The 20,113-nt window shown below is 44.8% G+C and overlaps 1 protein-coding gene across 8 annotated transcripts in view; it reads right to left on the reverse strand.

The window, feature by feature from the left end:
* The window catches only part of ZMYND8 (zinc finger MYND-type containing 8), a 420,239-nt gene that overhangs the window by 45,338 nt on the left and 354,788 nt on the right, over positions 1 to 20,113 (reverse strand). For all 8 annotated transcript variants that reach the window (XR_014966854.1, XR_014966853.1, XR_014966852.1 and 5 more), the window contains one exon: positions 1,360 to 1,514. Coding sequence is in view for 5 of the 8 variants with exons in the window: in XM_085619413.1 (XP_085475539.1) it covers positions 1,360 to 1,514 (155 nt within the window). In the remaining 3 variants the exon portion in view is untranslated. The remainder of the gene's footprint in view (positions 1 to 1,359; positions 1,515 to 20,113) is intronic.

Raw genomic sequence — 20,113 nt, forward strand, 5'->3', positions numbered from 1 at the left:
TTGAGGATTACCCTTGTTCATAACACTAGATGAAACTGCAGGCGTCGACCCAATTTGAGAAGGAGAAACGCGATTCAATACAATACCGACGGAGGGAGGGGAAACGTGAAGATCGAAAAGAACCCCACAACGGCATCGATCAGCAGCACGGAAAACTCATCCAAACCAGACAGCGGAAAGAAAACAATGGAGCCCGTAACCATGCACATTGCAAGCAAGAGGTGGGGTCATAGTACCTCATGATTAAAGAAGAATTATTTAAAGACAAACAACTTGCACACTTCTGGGTCCAACACTAGATGGCTGGAGAATGCACAGTATGTGTATCTACAGCCACACATGCCTCGAACATATTGTTACAAAAGGTAAGCAACTTATTCTTCCGATAGATACTTTTACCTGGAGATTCCTCAACTCAATCAATCGCAAAGCAATAAACCTCGAGTGAAGGGTCTGAGGAGAAGTCACGAAGAAACCATGCCATACGGGTCATGCTGGCTGGTAACCCTGTTGCCCCATGGATTAGACAATTTAGTTTTACAAAGAACAGAACCAGGCTTTAACAAAGGCTCACATACACTCCAAACAGGAACACTTACCAGTAGCATGAAAGATCAGCGTACCCAGATAAAGCATGCCCAGACACCTACCATGGAAATAAATGGGTACCCGCCACCAAATTATGTATATTGTATACCTGGAAGGCAATACGTTCATACGTTTTGCTGATTTGTTTTTAAACAACACAACCAGAAAACAGCTTGGCACAGGCCAACCAACACATAAGAGACAAGCACAGATCACAATGATCTGCCAGTCAAAGATCGCCGAAATGCACAATGCCATACTCAACACCAGACAGAAGTGGATGGGAACACTCCCACACCATCCAACTCTTTCCAAAGAGAGGCAGAAGACAAGAGCTTGTGCAGCTGGAAAACGTTGGCCCACTAACACTTTGGGCTGAGAATAGTAATGAGGAACCAAAATCAAACCACCAATATGATAGAATGGCTATGAGGCAATTACGAGTGGCCCAAACTGCAATCCCACCTGAAACTAGGAATAAACTAGGCAGATTGAGGCCAAGAATGGCAAGGCAAATTTAAAAACCTCACAGGTAAGGAGATGCCTTGCAAACATTAAGGCAATAACGGCATGAACAAAAGTACGAATACAGAACACCACACAATGTTCATTATGCAAATCATTTATCTTGCGTTATAGAGGATTTGTAATGCTGCTGATAGAAGTAAAATTTTATATGAAAGAAAAAAGTGGAACATTTTTCATATGTTTTTAAGTGAAAGGATTATTTCAAATTTACAGTGCTTTAGAAGACTGAGCATTAACACTTACTGTAGCACCTTCCTTGTTTTTATCTGAAGGACTGTCTTTTTCTTTTGGTGCATTAGCGGTTTCTGATGGCGATAGCTGCACTGAGCTTGGTTGTACAGGTTTATTTGATGCATCTGTGCCAGGCTCTGAATCAGGTTCTTGCTGTGTTGCAGTAGCTAGAAAAATAGAGTTTATAGAGTGAAATATGAGGCACTACGGACTCATTCAAAAATAAAAGAATGATGACTCCTCAAATACGGATATCCTTCTTTGTGAAAGCACTATCTGGGCTCAGCATTACATTTGTGCACATAATGAAGACTAGAAGCTATTGCGTGGTGAGAAGACAGTGGCACAATGGTTCCAGAATGAAGCCTACAGTGTGCTGCTTGGTTACCAGAAAACGTTTTCACCTCTTCTCTTGGAGAAGACAACTGATAAAAAGAAAAAGAAAATTCCATGGCAGACATTAGATATTGCATGAACATTATTCATCTGTGGCTACAGAATCGGATCTACAAGCTAAAGGGGCGAACAAAAAGCATGGCACACTAGGCCTGCCCGTGGAAACTTGAAGGTGACCCAAGATACGTTACCTGTATAGATAAGCAAAAAAGTAATAAAATGGTTACTTACCTGTAGGAGTATTTTTGCAGCTTGAAGAATTTTCTGAATTTGCATGTTGTGCATTATTTAGTCTCTAGTCGTTGGGCATCGAATTATCAGTGTATGTTTTTTTTATTTTTTTTCCTGAATAGTGTCAAACATTTGGTGTCCTGCATCGGACGATTCAGCCCACTGCCCAGAGGTTTCGCTCCTCAACTTGGATTGATCTACTCTCCGCGCATTACGTGTCTGGGACTTTACAATTTAATTCCGCCCTCGCGCCTAATACCGGTTCCTCTCCCCACGTGATTCATCTGGTACCATACAACATAAATACTGCCTTCGCACTCTGTACTGGCCCCCCTACGGATCCTTCCCTCCATCCTCACGCTCTGGCCGGACGGCCAGTTTGCGTCAGTCTCCCCCCTGGATTCCGAATCCTTGAATCATACAGCGTCCAGCCAGTTATTCAATTATTTACGCGACGCCTTATTTCTACCAGAAGCATTACCCTTTAACCTATGACCTCTGTCCTGATGGTGACCTGAAATTACCCAGGTTGAAACGCCGTCGACTACACAGCCTAGAACTTAGGCCCTCCTGTGGTCAACAAAACCATCAAAATAATTTTTTGTACCTAATTGTATATATTTACATTGTTTGTTGACCTTTGTATTTCTTCTCTATTGGGCCGTTCATGCTGTTTCTCACACTTCTGTGTCACTGCGTCGTTCACAATTCACCAGCACATTCAGTTTTCACCTTGTGTGTTATGGTCATTGTACAAGTAGATGTACTGTAGTGCTTCTTAACTACTTGCAGAATTGTATATAAACCTTTTTCCCAATCTTTGGCTCATGCTGTGGTCTCCCTCCCTGTCCTCCGTTCTCTTGTGATTTACCTCACCTCGCTAAATTGTTTTCCCCTCAAAAATACCCTCCAGTTGAGACAGTCTTTTTTGTTTCATATCACGCCCGGTCTCATCTGGGTTAACGGGCTATACTCCTGTGTATTGTTACTGTCCTTTGTGACATCAGATGCCCACCTGGGAAGTCCCTTTGCGTGGTAGCCATTTTCAAACTCTTTTTGACGACCCCTGTCTTTGTGCAGCTTCCCAGTTTTCGATATTTTCTTTTAAACCTTCGTGTTCTTCAGCTCATTTTTACGGAGGTACAAGGGCACATGTGAAAGAACAAGTTACTTACCTATGGTAACAATGTATCTGGTAGAGACACATTCTAGCCGCACATTCCCTAACTTAGAATTTCCCCCAGGCGCCAGCCTGGATCCGGAGACTTTTCAGCAGTACCTCTATGCGCCGGGGTACGTCGTTGGATGCTCTGCCCGGACGTCATCCATGGATATGACGTCAGTGGAGCCACATAAGTCCCTCCCCATGCGCTGACGTCACTTTTCTACTGTGAAACTTTTTTCGCGCCAGAACGCTGAGCCACCACCAGAACTAGATGTGAGAACAGTGTGCCAAAATGATCAAAAATTATTTGAAATAACAATAATAAGAAATAAGAAATTATGAGAAACATCAAAAATTGACTTTAGTGAAAATTCCCAAAAATGAAAATGAAACCAGAGTGAGAGAAAAGTACTCGTCCAAAGAAAAGCCCAGCATAAGGGAAGAACCATACCATTGTATGAGGCAAACCGTAATGGACACGAATGTCACTGTAAATGTGAACAATCCTGCAACAACAGCGAGTGTTCAACCATGCGCACTAAATACTACCTATTAACAGTGTCAGAGGCAAGAGACACCCAACCAAGGAGATAAAACCGTAAGGGGCAACCCCGACACTGGAATACATTCAGGGTGCAAGAGTGTGCATGCATATATGAACCTACCACCCAAATTCAAGAATGGGTGGTGAAAGTAACAGGTAACATAGAAAAAGACCTCCTCACGTGGTCAAGCATGGTAAGCAGACCAATCATTCATTGAGACAGAGACCACTGGCAGAAAGATCAGTTGGCGTAACAACCCAACCTGAAATGCCCTCGCAGAGCGGGGAGGATGGGTGAAAAAATCATTTCCAGAAGGAAAGGAGAGCATCATGATAGAGTCAGAGCAGATACGAGCATCCACAACAGTGGATGCCAACAGAGAGACATATATAGATGCAGATGGTGTGCGTGTGTGCGTGCGTGTGTGTGTGTGTGCGCGTGCGCGTGTGTGTAGATGTATAGAGAGATATAGGACAGAGAAATAGATATACGCAAAACCATATGTGCATATATATTTATATATATATATTCACAGAAAAAACCATAGGTTTCAGGCACGTTATAGTTGGGAATTAGCATTTAAAAAACCTCAGAAATTCACTGAAAAAAACATAGGTTTCAGGGGTGTTATAGTTGGCTGGACTTTTCACTTGTACAAAACCATTGAAATTCCCCCGTTCTAGTTAGTTCAGCTAACTATAACTCGCGCGCCCGCAATGCACTGCTGATGACGTCACATATTACATCACTCATGACATGGTCAGTGACATCACTCATGACATCACTGATGACATCTCAAATGACATCACTGATGACATCACTGATGACATCATCCAGTGAATGTCTGTTTTTCTGAAAATTAAATATGTTTTATATATGTATATCTCAAGGTCGATGGAAGAATAAATGGGTATATAAGTGTCTAAATGGATGATTTGTTTTTGAAAAATTGATTGCGTAACTGACTGATTAAGTGTATCATAGTGAATACATGGCTTAGTGAGTAATGTTTAAATATGTAAATATCTGTATCAGTCTCTCACTTTGTGTAAAAGTGGCTGCATGGGTTGGTGAGTAGCTACATGGGTGTCTATATAGGTTATTAGTTGGTTTTTTGAGTATCAGTCTGAGTGTCTGCATGGTTCGGTGGGGGTATTGCGTAGTGCATAGGTGCATGAATGAGTGACTCACTGTTTGTATGTGTTGAAGACAGCATGTATGCAGGACTGTATGGGTGGATGAGTGTGTGCATGGGTGTGTTAGTGAGTGAATGACTGTCTCAATAGTGTCTTTATGAGTAACTACATATGTTTTAAACTAGTATATGTGACTATTGGTGTATATAAGTGAGTATATGTGAGAGATTGAAAGAGTTCCTGTATGAATAAGTATGCGTTTCTATATGTGATTGTTTAAAAGACTAAGTATGTGTAAGTTTCCGTAGAAGTAAGTGTGGTGGTGTGTGTATAACTGTATATGCAAGTAAATGTATGTTTGATTCTTTATTAGCATGAGTGACTGTGTGTGTGAGTAACTCTATGGATGAGTGGCATTGTGTAACAGGATGTATAGGTGTATGAGTACATATGATGAGTGAGTACATGTATGAGTGACTGTATAGGACTGTTGGTGAATGAGTGGATGTATATGTGGATCTTAGAATTACTGAAGAGGTTTTTGTAACTGGTATTGGTATGTCCATTGTTTTGAAAATTTTAGTCTCTATTTTTGAATGTGTGTATCAAAGGTTATATTAGGGTGAGAGGAGGTCTGCCACTTTATCACAAGGATGATGTCATCAGTGATGTCATTTGAGATGTCATCAGTGATGTCATGAGTGATGTCACTGACCATGTCATGAGTGATGTAATATGTGACGTCATCAGCAGTGCATTGCGGGCGCGCGAGTTATAGTTAGCTGAACTAACTATACCGGGGGAATTTCAATGGTTTTGTACAAGTGAAAAGTCCAGCTAACTATAACACCCCTGAAACCTATGTTTTTTTCAGTGAATTTCTGAGGTTTTTTAAATGCTAATTCCTAACTATAACGTGCCTGAAACCTATGTTTTTTTCTGTGAATTTCAAAGGTTTTTTAAATGCTAATTTCTAACTATGCCTACAGAGACAGGATATGTGAAGAAAGAAGAAAAAATGCACAGAAAGAAAAAAAAAGAAGTGCAGAAAGAAGCAACAGAAGTCCTCAAAGACGAAGAAAAGTGCAGGAAGAAGGATAACGTGCAGAAAGAACAAAAAGAAGAGCAGAAAGAATCCTTGTTGCAAAATCATCCTGTACCCTCAACTTTTTCAGACTGATACTGGTGGTAACTGAGTCTGACTAACCAGTCCTAGAGCCAGTGCTATGTTAAAAGACACTAGAATACAGTGAAAACACCTACATACACTAGGGAACATTATGCGTTGGGGTCCCCCTGTGATTAGCATGACCTCCTCTGTAAGCCCCTAGTATATAATAGGGCAGGGGGACTAAAACTACCTCTTAAAACGGGCCACAGGGCATTTTTGCACACGTTAACTCAGGCCCCGTCCCCTCCCTTCACCACTGTGTAAACACGCCCTGTGTCCGTTTTTAGTTGGGAGATTAAGTTCATTTGAATCCTGAGGGTCCCTAGGGACCAACTAGCCCACTAGGTACCTCCAGTAAGTGCCACAGAGCTGCGTTGCAGAGAGGTGTAAAAAGTGGCACAGCCTGGACGACCTCTCTGCAATGCAGCTCAGTGGCGCTTACTGGAAGCACTTGGTGGGCTAGTTGGCCCCCAGGGGCCCTCAGTATTGAAGGGAAATGATATCCCCAATTTAAAACGTGCCATAGTGCGTGTTTGCACACGTCACCTCAGGCCCCGTCCCCTCCCTTCACCACTGTGTAAACGCGCCATGTGGCTGTTCTAAGTTGAGAGATTAAGTCCCCTTGAATCCTAAGGGTCCCTAGGGTCAAACTAGACCACTAGGTACCTCCAGTAAGCGCCACAGAGCTGCGTTGCAGAGAGGTGTAAAAAGGGGCTTGGCCTCAGAACACCTGTCTGCAGCCTAGCTCCCTGGCGCATACTGGAGATGCCTGTTGGGCTAGTTGGCCCTCAGGGACCCTCAGTATTGAAGAGGAATTAATTCCCCAACTTACAACTCGCCAGGGGGCGTGTTTTGCAGAGTGCTGCAAGGAGGGGGCGTGGCGTCCGGCACGATGCCAGTCTTATTTATTTAAATTTTTTTAAGAAGGGGGGCTGTGTGGTTCCCCTTCTTATTCTAATTTATTGGCCCTGATGACCCCATCCCCCAGGGCCTGTCTCCTAATTATATTTTTTGGACCCCAATCCCCAGGGCCGGCCACTGTTTTTTATTATTTTTAAAAAATATATATTTATAGACACACCTAGGACATGCTGGACAAACCGTACGTACCTATCACCATGACGATTTGAGTGATATTCATTAAAAGGCGACTATGCGTACAATGAATCCACGTGGAATGTATTTACACCACTAGTGAAGCTCTGACATGTCTGATGCCCTACCGTGCCTAATCCCGGTAGACACCCTTGTCGTTTATTTATACAAACATGGGTAGCTATTGACGGGCACATTTAATACACATGCACACCAAGCCATGCAAAGGGGATTCGACAAAAATTCGACCAAAACTATGTAAGAAACCCCCCTCACGGTTAATAAAACACACATCCACTGCCGGATGTGTAATAATTTTTATTTTACTCTCTGGAAAGGGGACGAACCTCACTTGAGAGTCACAGCGCGCTCCTGGCAGAGCCCAATGCTGTGTTACACACACCATTGCCTGCCGAGTGCCACACACCTCTGTGTTGTATTCCACCAGCTAGTGCATATGCTATGACACTCTCTAGCCCATGTGCACTGTAACACCACCCCGTGAATATGTCATGCCACACTTGTCTTCGCACGGGTTATATTGCCCCATCTAACGTGCCTTCCTCGATGCCTATGTTATAACGCACAGTGCTATGCCATACATATTACAATCTGGGATCCATATCTTTGTCACAGTGCATATGCAACGTTACACTCCCCAGCACATATTTTATATTACAACTTTAGAGACTAGTTAGGTTACACAACACTGCCCTGTGCATATTACACTCCAAGGCGCACATCGCATAGCACGCGCTAATGCCTGTGCTATCTCGCGCTCTCCAATGAATCTGTCATTGCGCACAATGTATTGCATATTATATTTCACGCCCGGTTCATCTTATATCACACTTTTTGGTGCATAGTTTATACCATACACTATATCTAGTTTTCATTTTCAATCGTGCTCTCAGGACTATGTTCTATATAACACTGTGTTCACCTACCCTTTTCAAGGGCATTACATTTTGCGATAGGGGGTGGAGGGTCAGGGGGTGTTTCTGCCAAGTGAGCCCGGAGTCACAGTCACAAACGTCCTCTTCTTCCTGAATAAAAGTGAGATTATGCTGCATACTTGTTCATATTTTAAGTAGTTTGCACAGACACACGTTTTAAAAACAATAAAGTTCCTAATACCCGCCTTCTCTGAACAGTTAGCTTGCTACCCCATCCCCCTCCTCCCTATCCTCTGTTGTGTGAATCCATTGACTAGCCTCCTCCCTCCTGCCATGCATGGTCTGATGTGCTGCCACTGCCCTCAATTTAGTATGATGTACCAGTCCCCTCCTCCTGCCCTCCATTGCCCAATTCTATGCCCCATCATTGACCTCCTGCTTAAACTCTGTGCTTAGCTTGCTGCCCCTATTCTCCTCCCCCCTGCCCTCCAATGTCTTTGTGCATGCCCCTGCTCCATCCTTTTTGCCCACCATGTTCCATGGACCTGCCACTCCTATCTACTCCGAGTGTTCTGTTGAGCTGCCACTCCCCTCCCACCTGCCTAGCATTGTCAGATGACTGTAACCTGTCCCTGCCACCTCCACCCTGCCTGTCCACATGCCATGCCCCTATCCTCTTCCTCCTGTCCTACATGGTCCATTGTACTGCCACACCCTTCTGCCCTCCCTGGTCTGTTGTGCTGCAACTGCTCCTCCTGCCTGCCCCGTGCGGTCTGTTGTGAGGCCCCTTCCCCTGAACTTTCTTGTCTGTGCACAGGTCCTGACCCTCCCGTCTATCCTCCATCGTCCTTTGTGCATGCCCCTGCACCCTCCTTCTTGCCCATCTTAGCCATTGTGCTGCCACTAACCCTCCCACTTGCCATGCATGGTCTTCTGTGCTGCCATGGCCCCTCCCACCTTCCTTGTGTGGTCAGTTAGCTGCCCCTGACCCCCTCCCACCTTCCCTCCATGGTCTGTGTGTATGCCATCACAGTCTCACTGTTGCTCTTCATGGTGTGTCTTGCTTCTAGTGCCCATCCTGCCTGACCTCCATGGCTATCTTGCTGCTCCTGCCCTGCCCCCTTGCCCCCAGCCCTCTGTTTACATGTGCAGACCCCTACTCCCTCCCTCCTGGCTTGTCTGTTCCATTGTAATGCCCCTGATCCTTCCCTCCTGCCCTTTATGGTCTGTTATGCTGCAGCTTTCTCTCCTGTCTGTCCATTATGGTCAGCTAGCTACCATTGCCTCTTGCCCCTCTGTTCTCTGTTGTCCATGTGCATGGTCCTGTCCCCTCCCTCTTGCTTTCTATGGATTGTTGTGCTGCACTCCTGTCCCGCATGCCCTGTGTGGTGTATTGTGCTGCTGCAAACCCTGATGCCTGCCCTGCAAGGTCAGTTTGGTGCACCTCTCCATGTCCCTCCTGTCCTCTGTTATCCAAGTCCATGTCCCTACCCCATTTCCTTCCATGATCCAATGTACCATACTTGCGAACATTTTGAACTTGGTAAGAGGGAGATTTTGAAAAAAAACTGGGGTATTGATTTTCCCCTTTGAGTTACATTGAAAAAGAGGAGATTGTAGACAGGAGACAGATCAAATAAACCCCATTTGAGCTTAAAAACATTGGACGTTTCCTGGCTGAATCGGGTCTGTTGGCATGTATGGTTGTACTACCATTGCCTCTTCCTTCTGCCCACAATGGTCTATTACATTGCCACAGCCTCTCTTGCAAGTCCTGTATTGTTGGTTTGTTGCCCCTGCCCCCCTTTCCACTGCCCTCCATACTCTGTTGTGCTGCCACGGCCCTTCCTGCCTGCTCAGTGTGGTTAAATTGTTGCCTTTGCACCCTCCTACCTGCCTTCAATTTTCAGAGTCCGTGCCCCTGGCCTCTGCCTCTCAACAGTATCCTAATGAACAACTAGATTGCTAACATTCTATATTTATTACAAAAGTGTGGAACGCCTGACGTCATCTTGATGTAATCAAAACTGTAATACCTAGAGCATTTCCTTTAGAAATTACATATATGAGAGGGTCTTATTGGCATCAAAATTATGGTTAGTGCTCTAAAAGACTAAAATAAGGACATATTTTCTGAGTTTTCAAATAGCGACAAAGCACTTTTAAATTATTTGTAATCTTTATGTTTTTTTATCCAGTTGACCACTTGATTAAATGTTGCACTTAGGGGAGAGGATGTGGTGTTACTTCCAGAACTGCAGACTTTGCAACTGGGGAACCAGGTTGGAGTTTCTGCTTCAGCTCGACATTCTGGGATTCTGGTCAAATCACTTAGTCTCCCCATGTCTACAACCAAAATGAATTTGTTCTTGTGTGATGTAACCAATGCTCATGTAAAGCACTCCAATACCTGACAAGTCTGCACTATATAACACTGCAAAAACACAAAATAATAAGTGTTTTGCACACTTCTGTCATTGGGCTATATTTGGGCTACATCTGGGTGATTTTGGGCTACATTTGGCCTCTTTTGTCTCCGATGGCCATCTTGGGAGATTTATTTGTTATGAAGTTTCCTAATTTCCTCATGTACTGCAGTCTCCTCAGTAGGAAATGCTTTCAGTTTTTTACTTTGATTCCATCATGAAGGTATTCAGATATGTCACACATTTGCCATAAATTCTGAAAGTTAGCACTCTAGTTGCTCATTAGATCACTGTAGTAAAACTACTGTTCACCATGGAAGTCTGCTCCTGGTATTAAAAGTGCATGTTTCAGTCTGCATGTCAGAATTTTTTAATGAAATAGAAGAGGATTTGAGAAGTCACTCAAAATGTGCCCTCATTTTCTTTCTTCAGCATTAATCATCATTTCTATGGCAAAATGAACCCCCTCATTGTGTTCCTTTTTAAATTAAATGTTTTAAGAGTTACCACTTTAATCCAAGCAAGATGGCTTCAGGTGTGCCATAGGTTTATCATAAGTAGGACTGTTAGCGCTCTAGTTGTTCTTTGGAACACTCTGGGAAGCTGCAGTAGAACACAAAGGAATAAACTGACAGTCTCTGCCCTTGTTGGATGTACATGTTTTACTGAGAATGTCAGACTTCATTCTCACATGACTGAGAAAGATAATGTGAATTTACAGAAAATAAGCTCTCAGTTTAGCTTATAGATCAACTTCCAAACCTTTGTGGGAAAAGCATGAGAAAATATTTTTCTCTCAATCATGATATCCCAGCAGAAGGCTTTTTCACATGGTGAAATCACCTTAGAACATACCACAATTCCTTAAATGCGTATGGTACCATCAACAAATGATTTATAATGTAACTAAAGTCTTAAAACCTTCTATTAACTGCAATGCTTCTAATGAGGTGCTATCATGTATATTGGTCCCAAGATGGCTGCCAACACTTCTTGGATGAAATGCTGACAGCCAATCAGATCTCACGATGAGATGTGTGGTTAGGCTCCGCCCATATATATATATGATTTTACTTTTGATTTTCTCAGGAACTACTGAACAGATTGACACCAGACCTGCAAAAGGCACTTCCCTGAGCTGAGGACTACCTCTCTGCCAAATTTCAAGTAATTCTGTTCAGCCGTTCGGGCTGTACCTTGGACTAAAGGTCCCTATGGTAAATTGCATGGGGAAAACGCGTTTTGGGACCCCCCTTTTTTCTCAGCCCCTGCTTGACGAATCCCCCACGAGACTTTCAGGGTCGGAGCGGAGCACCCCACCTATTTTGAAAATTTCGCGAGGATTCGTCAACCGGCGCCAAAGTTATTCCAAATAGAATGTTGCGGATTTCCTATGGAAACACGGTCCTAACTATAACTATCTACTGGCGACCGCCAGTAGATAATAAATATATAAATAAATATATATATATATATATATATATATATATATATATATATATCACACGCAGAAGCACAGAAAAGGTGGTGTCAACAGCACACGTTTCGGGAGAAAGATACAGAAAGGTATCATCAGATAGTCCTACTTACCAACCCAGTCACAGAAGAATTCTGGTCGAGGGATATCAGCAAATCCAGGCATATAACAAGGCTCGATGAGAGTGAGAGAGTGTGAAAGAGAGAACCGGAACTTGGGACTAGGAAAACCAAGATACCACAACAAGGAAAACAGAGATTCCACTTATTTTCCACCTCTTTTAAAAAAATGAAAAAAATAAAGAGAGAGAGAAAGACTAGAAAGACAGATGCATGAAATGTAATCCCAATAGAAGTACAGCTGTGTGCACAACAGGTACCAATGGCAACCGTGAGAGAGGACAATGAAAACTATAGAAATTCCATTATAGTTAGTTCAGCTAACTCTGACTCGCAATGCACTGCTGATGACGTCACATATTACATCATTCATGACATGGTCAGTGACATCACTGATGACATCTCAAATGACATCACAGAAGACATCATCCAGTGAATGTGTGTTCTGTAAAGTTTAAATATATTTTATGTATGTTAATGCCAAGGTGTATTGAAGAATGAGTTGGTGTATAAGTGTGTGGGTGGAGCATTTAATAGGTGTGTGACTGAGTGTATAAGTTAGTGATTAAATGTGTCTTACTGAATGCATGGGATAGTGACTAAACTGTGTGAATGTCTGTATCAGTCTCTCAGTTGTTGTGTAAGCTGCTGCATGGGTTGATGATTAGGTACATGACTGTCTATATGGGTTACTTATTAGTTGCATGAGTATCTGTATGGGTGCCTAAGTGTTTGTGTGTGGGGGTGGGTGGGCGGTGTGTGCCTTTCTGCCTACATGTGTGAGTGGATAATTTACTGGGTGTATGGGTTCAATAGTGCATGTGGAAATAGCTGTATAGGTGAGTGAGTGTGTGCATCAGTGTGCTGGTGAGTGAATGTATTTTTGTGAGTAACTACATATGTGAAAGGCAGTATATGTGAGTGTTGGAGTATATAAATGACTATATGCGAGAGTGTGTAATTGTGAGTGGCTGTATAAATGAGTGTGTGCTTGTGTCAGTGATTGTATAAGAGTAAGTATATGTTAGTATCTGTACGAATAGGTTAGATGGTGAATGTATAACTGTATAGGTGAGTAAATGGCAGTGTTATTGATTCTTTACATAACTAGCTAGGTGTGTCAATAACTATGGATGAGTGATGGTGTATGAGTGTTTGTATAGGTGTATGAGTACATATAGTGCTGTATTGAAGAGTGACTGCATGTATGAGTAACTGTATGGGTGAATGAATGAATGTGTGTGTATAGCTAGGAATTAGTCAGTGGGTATATAGTAACTGCTATTGATTTGTCAATGGTTTCGAAAATGGTAGTCTGTATTTAGACTGGGAATATCAAAGGTTATATTAGGGTGTGAGGAGGTGCATCAGATTATCACGTGGATGATGTCATTTGAGATGTCATCAGTGATGTCACTGACCATGTCATGTGTGATGTAATCTGTGACGTCATCAGCAGTGCATTGCGGGGGCGCAAGTTATAGTTAGCTCTACTAACTATAACGTTCGAATTTCTCTGTTTTTGTACGAGTGAAATGACCAACTAACTGTAACGTCCCTGAAACCTATGTTTTTTTCAGTGAATTTCAAAGGTTTTTTAAATGCTCATTTCTAACTATAACATCCCTGAAACCTATGATTTTTTCAGTGAATTTCAAAGGTTTTGTAAATGCTAATTTCTAACTATAACGTCTGTAAAACCTATGTTTTTTCAGTGAGTTTCAAAGGTTTTTTAAATGTTAATTTCTAACTATAATGTTCATTAAACTTATAGTTTTTTCAGTGATTTTAAATTATCATTCCATTCCCAACCTGGTTAAAACAGCCGATATCGCCAGTTTTCCAGCAATAGCTCCCGCCACAAAAAATTGCCACAAATGAGAGCAACAACTAACGCAAATAATATGCAGAGTAGGCGGTCCTGTACAAAAATAACATGAAAACACCACTTCACGATATTTTCGGGGAGCAGCCAAATCTGCGGTGCGCTCCAAAAACAGGTGATAAGCTGCGTTAGCAGTAGGAATGTAACATCTGCCTTTTACTGGTGCAGCGTAGGACTAGCCCTGAATCACATCTGAAGACCAACACATGTCATAGAGCTACTGTTCATGCACCTCCGACACCCAAGAAGGCACATAACCCACTGCCGCCACCCTCAGGACCTCCCCTGGACCACCCCCCCTACTACCACTGAGGCAGCGCACAACAGGACAGCGGACCTTTCAAAAATGGCATGGCCCTCAGTCGCGCAATAGCTGAATGTAGTGAGATGTGGCAACCAAACGTGTTTAGAACGCAAGTCACCCACCAATAATAAAGCACACAATACCAAGAGTACAGGGGAGACATTGGCATTGGCGGCACCACTACAACAGGGGCACCCGCATCAATTGATTCCTCATACAGCCCAGGACGGAACCACGCCCACAGCAAACGCCAGGCTAACCCAAACCGTTTACACATACAGGGAGGGACAACAACGCTACATGGCCCAGCTTTTCATTGTAGTGATCTGCTGCTCACAGGTCTAGTTCTCAGTACGCCACAGCCACAACCATCAAGCACAGGCGTCACAGGACACGTAACCCTGCCAATAAAAACGACTGGACGCATGTGCTCCACGCCATTTCCATTTCAGACTTGGTGCACCAGATGCACTGCGGGCGGCACTGGCACACTTCCACGGGACGGTGAATTTCGGTCCACTGAGGTAGGGGCATTGTAAGTGCTGAGCGGGTGTGCAGCCTGCGATGATGCCCCGTCCCGGTGGCCCGGACAGCTCATGTTTTGTGTGCCCTGCTGGACCGCAGTGTAGGCCTGAGCCATCGAACAGCAGGGGACTACTGCCATGTGCGTGGCCTCACTGGTCACTGAGTTAGTAGCACCGCAAGGGCTTAGCGGGTGTGCAACCTGCGATGATGGTGGGTGCACTGGTATGTCCTCTGCCATGGTAAAATCAAGACGCAGCACCAAATGTGAGACCTGGCGGCCTGCGGAGCGGGGCTGCATGATGTGGAGGGTGCCCTGTCCGCGAAAAGGTGAGCAGTGAGGCCAGGGTGCGCAGGGATGGGCAGACACCTCTGGGCAGTGGGAGTGGATGGGGTGCAGCAGCCTGGGTGCGCAGCGGCGGGCAGACACCTCTGGGCAGTGGAAGTGGATGATGTGCAGCAGCCTAGATGCACAAAGGCGGGACAGCGATTTAGGCGTGTGCAGTCGTATATACTCTGCCATTCCTGATTCTGTACTATGTTTCAGATGTGGGAGCTTGAGGGCTCCACTAGGTCCCGGCACGTGGTTGGAGACACAGCGGTGGTGTAAAGGTGAGCTGTGAGGGTTTTGTCCAGTGTGGGCACTCACTGTCCCTCCTCATCTCTCCCTCACACTCTCTCTCTCTCTCTCTCTCTTCCTCTCTCTCACTCTTTCTCTCTCTCTCTCACTCTGCCCGTTTCTCTCTTCCTCACACTCTCTTTCTCTTCCTCTCTCACTGTTTTTCTCTTTCTCTGGCTTCCTCTCACTCTCATTCTTTTTCTCTCTCTTCCTCTCACTCTTTCTCTCTTCCTCTTACTCTTTTTCTCTCTCTCTCCCTTCCTCTCACTCTTTCTTTCTCTCTCTCTCTCTCTCTTCCTCTCTCACACTCTGTCTCGTGCTCTCTCTCTCTCTCCTTTGATGGACGCCTGACGCACAATCTGATCTTGCTTTTTTGTCCAACAGGCTGTGATTCACGGATTGACGTCCCCCCCCCCCCAAAACGGAACTCCCGCCACTCAGTACCACCAGAGCTGAACGCATGTGCAGCCTGCGATGATGCGTGGCCATCCTGACAATCAACACCCAGTCTGAATAGTGAGCTCTGCTGTACTGCGTGTACGCAATGCCTGAGAAGGTTGCTTCGGCACGTGGTGCAACCTCTTACACACACTCCGGTGGCAGAAGGTGAGCAGAGAGGCTTGTTTCCACAGCAGCGGGAAGTCACCTCTGGGCAGTGGGAGTGGATAGTGTGCAGCAGCCTGGGTACACAAGAGCGGACAGACACCTCCGGGCAGTGGGAGTGGATGGGGTCCAGCAGCCTGAGTGCGCAGGGGTTGAAACAGAGAATTACGCGTGTGCAGTTGTATGTACTCTGCCATCACTGTTTCTATACTAAGTTTCAGATGACTAAACTTGAGGGCTGCATTATATCCCGGCACGTGGTTGGAGTCACACCGGTGGCAGAAAGTTGAGCTGTGAAGATTTTCTCCCCAGTGTCAACACTCACTCTCCCTCTCCATCTCTTCCTTTCTTTCTCTCTCTTATTCTCTATCTCTTCCTTTCTCTCTCACACTTTCTCTCTGTCTCTTCTCCTCTCTCATTCTTTTTCTCTCTCTTCCTCTCAAACTGTTTCTCTCTTTCTCTATTCCTTGTATCTCACTCTCTCTCTCTCACTCTGTCTTCCTCTCTCTCTCACTCTTTCTTTCTCTCTCTCACTCACTCTTTCTCTCTCTCCTTTGCTGAACGCACGACGCACCATCTTATCTTTCTTTTTGTGTTGCAGGCTGTGATTCACAAATTGTCGAGGGATAACACGCTATACCTGTACCTACTTTTATTTTGTTTTTTTGTTTAAATAAAAAGTTTTATATGTAAATCCATACATGACTAAGATTCTTATTTGTCCATCCTCACAAGCATCTTCTTATTAATAATTGTACAATATTAGCCAATTTTTTACGTTCCAAATTCCCTAACGTGACTGTCACATTTGTTTGTGGGGGTTGGGGGGTGAGGGGGGATGGCGGACAAGGAGCTGCTGCTGGGGAGTGTTGGGTGTCCGACCTGCATGATCGTTGGCTCCACTGCATCTGTTCTCAGAGACTTGCGAGCCGACTGGCTGGCTCGTAGAGGGAGAGCCGAGGCCCGTCAGTTCGCAGAGGGAGAGCTGCAGGCCAGCTCACAGAGGAACAGCTGCGGGCCGACAGGTATAGGGAAAGGTGCGGGCTGTCAGCTTCCAAAGGGATAGCTGAGGAACAGTGATGTGGGGAGAGGGAGTGTGAAGGGGGCATCTCGCAGAGAGAGACCTGCGGAATATTTCCAGTCTTGGCTTCACAGATACAACTGGGGGCCCGAGAAGTCGCACCCAAAGAGCTGCAAGCCAACCGGTGGTTCGCAGAGGGAGACTTGCAGGCCCAAGACGGTTGTTGGGGGTATGCTGGTGATGTGGGAAGTGGGTGCGTTATCTGCTGATGTGGGGAGAGGCAGCGTGAAAGGGGTATCTCGCATAGACAGAGCTCCGGTATGTTTTCAGAGTTGCCTCGGACAGATGCGAGCTGACGGACTGAATCACAAAATGGCATTTCAATGCTCATATAGTGTGACTTATCAACAGTTCGCACCAAGGCTCGCAGAGGGACAACTGCGGCCTAAGGGCTCGACTCGCAGAGGGAGAACTACGGGACATCAGCTCCCAAAGGAACAGCAGCGTACTAGCTCGCGACGGTAGAGAGCTGCAAGCCGACGGACAGGCTTCTAAAGGCATAGCTGCGACGTGGTGATAGAGGGAGCGTTAAACGGGAATCTCGTACAAACAGAGCTCCGATATATTTTCAGTATTGCCTCGCAGAGGTAGAAGTACAGAGAGATACGAGCTGACGGACTGAATCACAAAATGGCTGCCAACACTTCCTAGTTTCAACAGTTCGCAGCCAATGAGCCGCAAGCTCCAGCTCGTAACGCCTCAACCAATCAGATGTCAGAATTCTCAAATATCGATATCTGTACAATATGACATTTCTCAAAAACTACTGAACGGATTTACCCCATTTAAACAAATGCGTGCTTTCTGGACCACGACCTTTCTCCCTGCCAAATGTGGCACGCCCGCTCGCAAAGAGGCACAGCAGCGTACTAGCTCGCAAAGGTAGAGAGCTGCGAGCCGGCGGACTGCCTTCTAAAGGCATAGCTGCGAGCTGGTGATGTGGGTTGAGGGAGCGTGAAAGGGATAAAAACAAAAGCATGCTTTCTGGACCATGACCTCTCTCCCTGCCAAATGTGGCGCGTCCGCTCGCAAAGAGGCACAGCAGCGTACTAGCTCGCAAAGGTAGAGAGCTGCGAGCCGACGGACTGCCTTCTAAAGGCATAGCTGCGAGCTGGTGATGTGGACAGAGGGAGCGTGAAAGGGGTATCTCGCACAGACAGAGCTCCGGTATATTAAATTGCCCCCGGCACCTTTGTTTTATATTTTCACTTGATGCGAGGTACAAGATGGCTGCTAACACTTCCTGGTTTGAAGTGTTAGCAGCCAATCAGAGGACACATCCTGGTTTGAAGAGTTAGCAGCCAATCAGAGGCAAGCTCGTGCTCGGGAGTTAGGCTCCGCCCAGATATATATATATTTTTCTCTTTAATATCTCAAAACCTACTGAACGGATTTACACCATTTCAATAAAAGCGTGCTTTCTGGACCAAAACCTTTCTCCCTGCCAAATTTGGCATTATTCCGTTCAGCAGTTTGACCTGTAGCCTTGTCTAAATTTTCCTATGAGAAAACACGTTTTGGGACCCCCCTTTTTTCTCAGCCCCCCTTAGACCAATGACCCCCAAACTTTCAAGATAGGAGCTGATCAAAAAAGAGAAACTTTTTGGAAAATTTCGTAAAGATTCGTCAAACGATGCCAAAGTTATAAGCACATGAAAAATGCTTTTCCTATGGAAACATGGTCCTAACTATAAACTGGCGACCGTCAATAGATTAGATATGTATATAATGACAAAGATCATGTCTGAAGACACTTCTGGTCAGAAGCCATCAGCAGAGGGGTCTGAGCCCCTACATGGGAATTGCTAGTGAAAGCAAAGCACAAAACATTGTGCATGACCAACGCATCTGGTACGGTCCAACTGCCGACACGGGAACCCAGGCAGGAGTGTGAACCAAGAAAGGGAGGCAGAAGACAAAAAAACACTTCCCCCATCCCAGAGAACGTGGATTAGGTAAAGCTACAAGAACCAACCACAATCAAAGATTTTAATTGAAAGAAACAACATGCCCCTAAGAGGCAATGGCTGTAAGTCCAAAGGGGAAGTCACAGCAAAAGGCTTGAAAGGTATCTACAGAGAAAAATGCCCTAACAAAGCCAGACGTGGCTTAATCCAACAATGCTCTGAAAACAGTCTGAATCATCAGAGGCAGGAACATTACTACTGAGGGTAAACTACCATTATTTCGCGTCCACTACTACGACTTACCATTACTACGCATTTTTTACTTAGCAGAATCTTTTACTTCGCATGCTTTAAGTTTGCATGCTTCTACTTCGCATATACCGTTACTTAGCAAAGTCAATTACTTTGCTGACTATTCATCATCGTTGTCTGTAAAAGGAGGCGCTTCAGTTTTCAAACAACGACTTGCAGCTCTCGCGACGCCTGAAGCAGGAGAAGAGAGGAAGCATGGTCAAGCGAGGGACCACGAGGAGAGAGAGGTAAGTGGGGCAGTGTAGTTCTTGGGGTCGTGCAGGGGGTTGTCTTTTAGGTTTTAGGGTTGTGTTTATGTAGTGTAGAGTAGTGTATTTGGGTTTAGGGTAGTGGTCGTGCAGGGGGTTGTCTTTTAGGTTTGTTTTTATGTAATGTAGAGTAGTGTATTAGGGTTTAGGGTAGTGGTCATGCAGGGGGTTGTCTTTTAGGTTTTAGGGTTGCGTTTATGTAGCGTAGTGTATTTGGGTTTAGGGTAGTGGTCGTGCAGGGGGGTTGTCTTTTAGGTTCTAGGGTTGTGTTTATGTAGAGTAGTGTATTTGGGTTTAGGGTAGTGTTGTGGTGAAGGGGGTTGTCTTTTAGGTTTTAAGGTTGTGTTTATGTAGTGTTGAGCAGTGTATTTGGGTTTAGGGTAGTGTTGTGGTGTTTGTGTAGAGTAGGTTAGTGTTTTCAGGGTAGTGTAGTGGTGTTTGAGTAGTGTAGGGTAATGTAGTGTATGAGGGTAAGGGTAAAAGAGTCAAAAATGCGTAGAAGCTGTATACTTAGTAATATACTGCGAAGTAAATGCATCTTTAGTACTTTTAAATGTATTTGCGAACTAAAAGCATGCACAGTTAAATCTTGCGTAGTAATGGTATTTGCGATGTAAAAACTTGCGAA

This window comes from Triturus cristatus, chromosome 7, assembly GCF_964204655.1.
Source record: "Triturus cristatus chromosome 7, aTriCri1.1, whole genome shotgun sequence".
NCBI classification, from domain to species: Eukaryota; Metazoa; Chordata; class Amphibia; order Caudata; family Salamandridae; genus Triturus; species Triturus cristatus.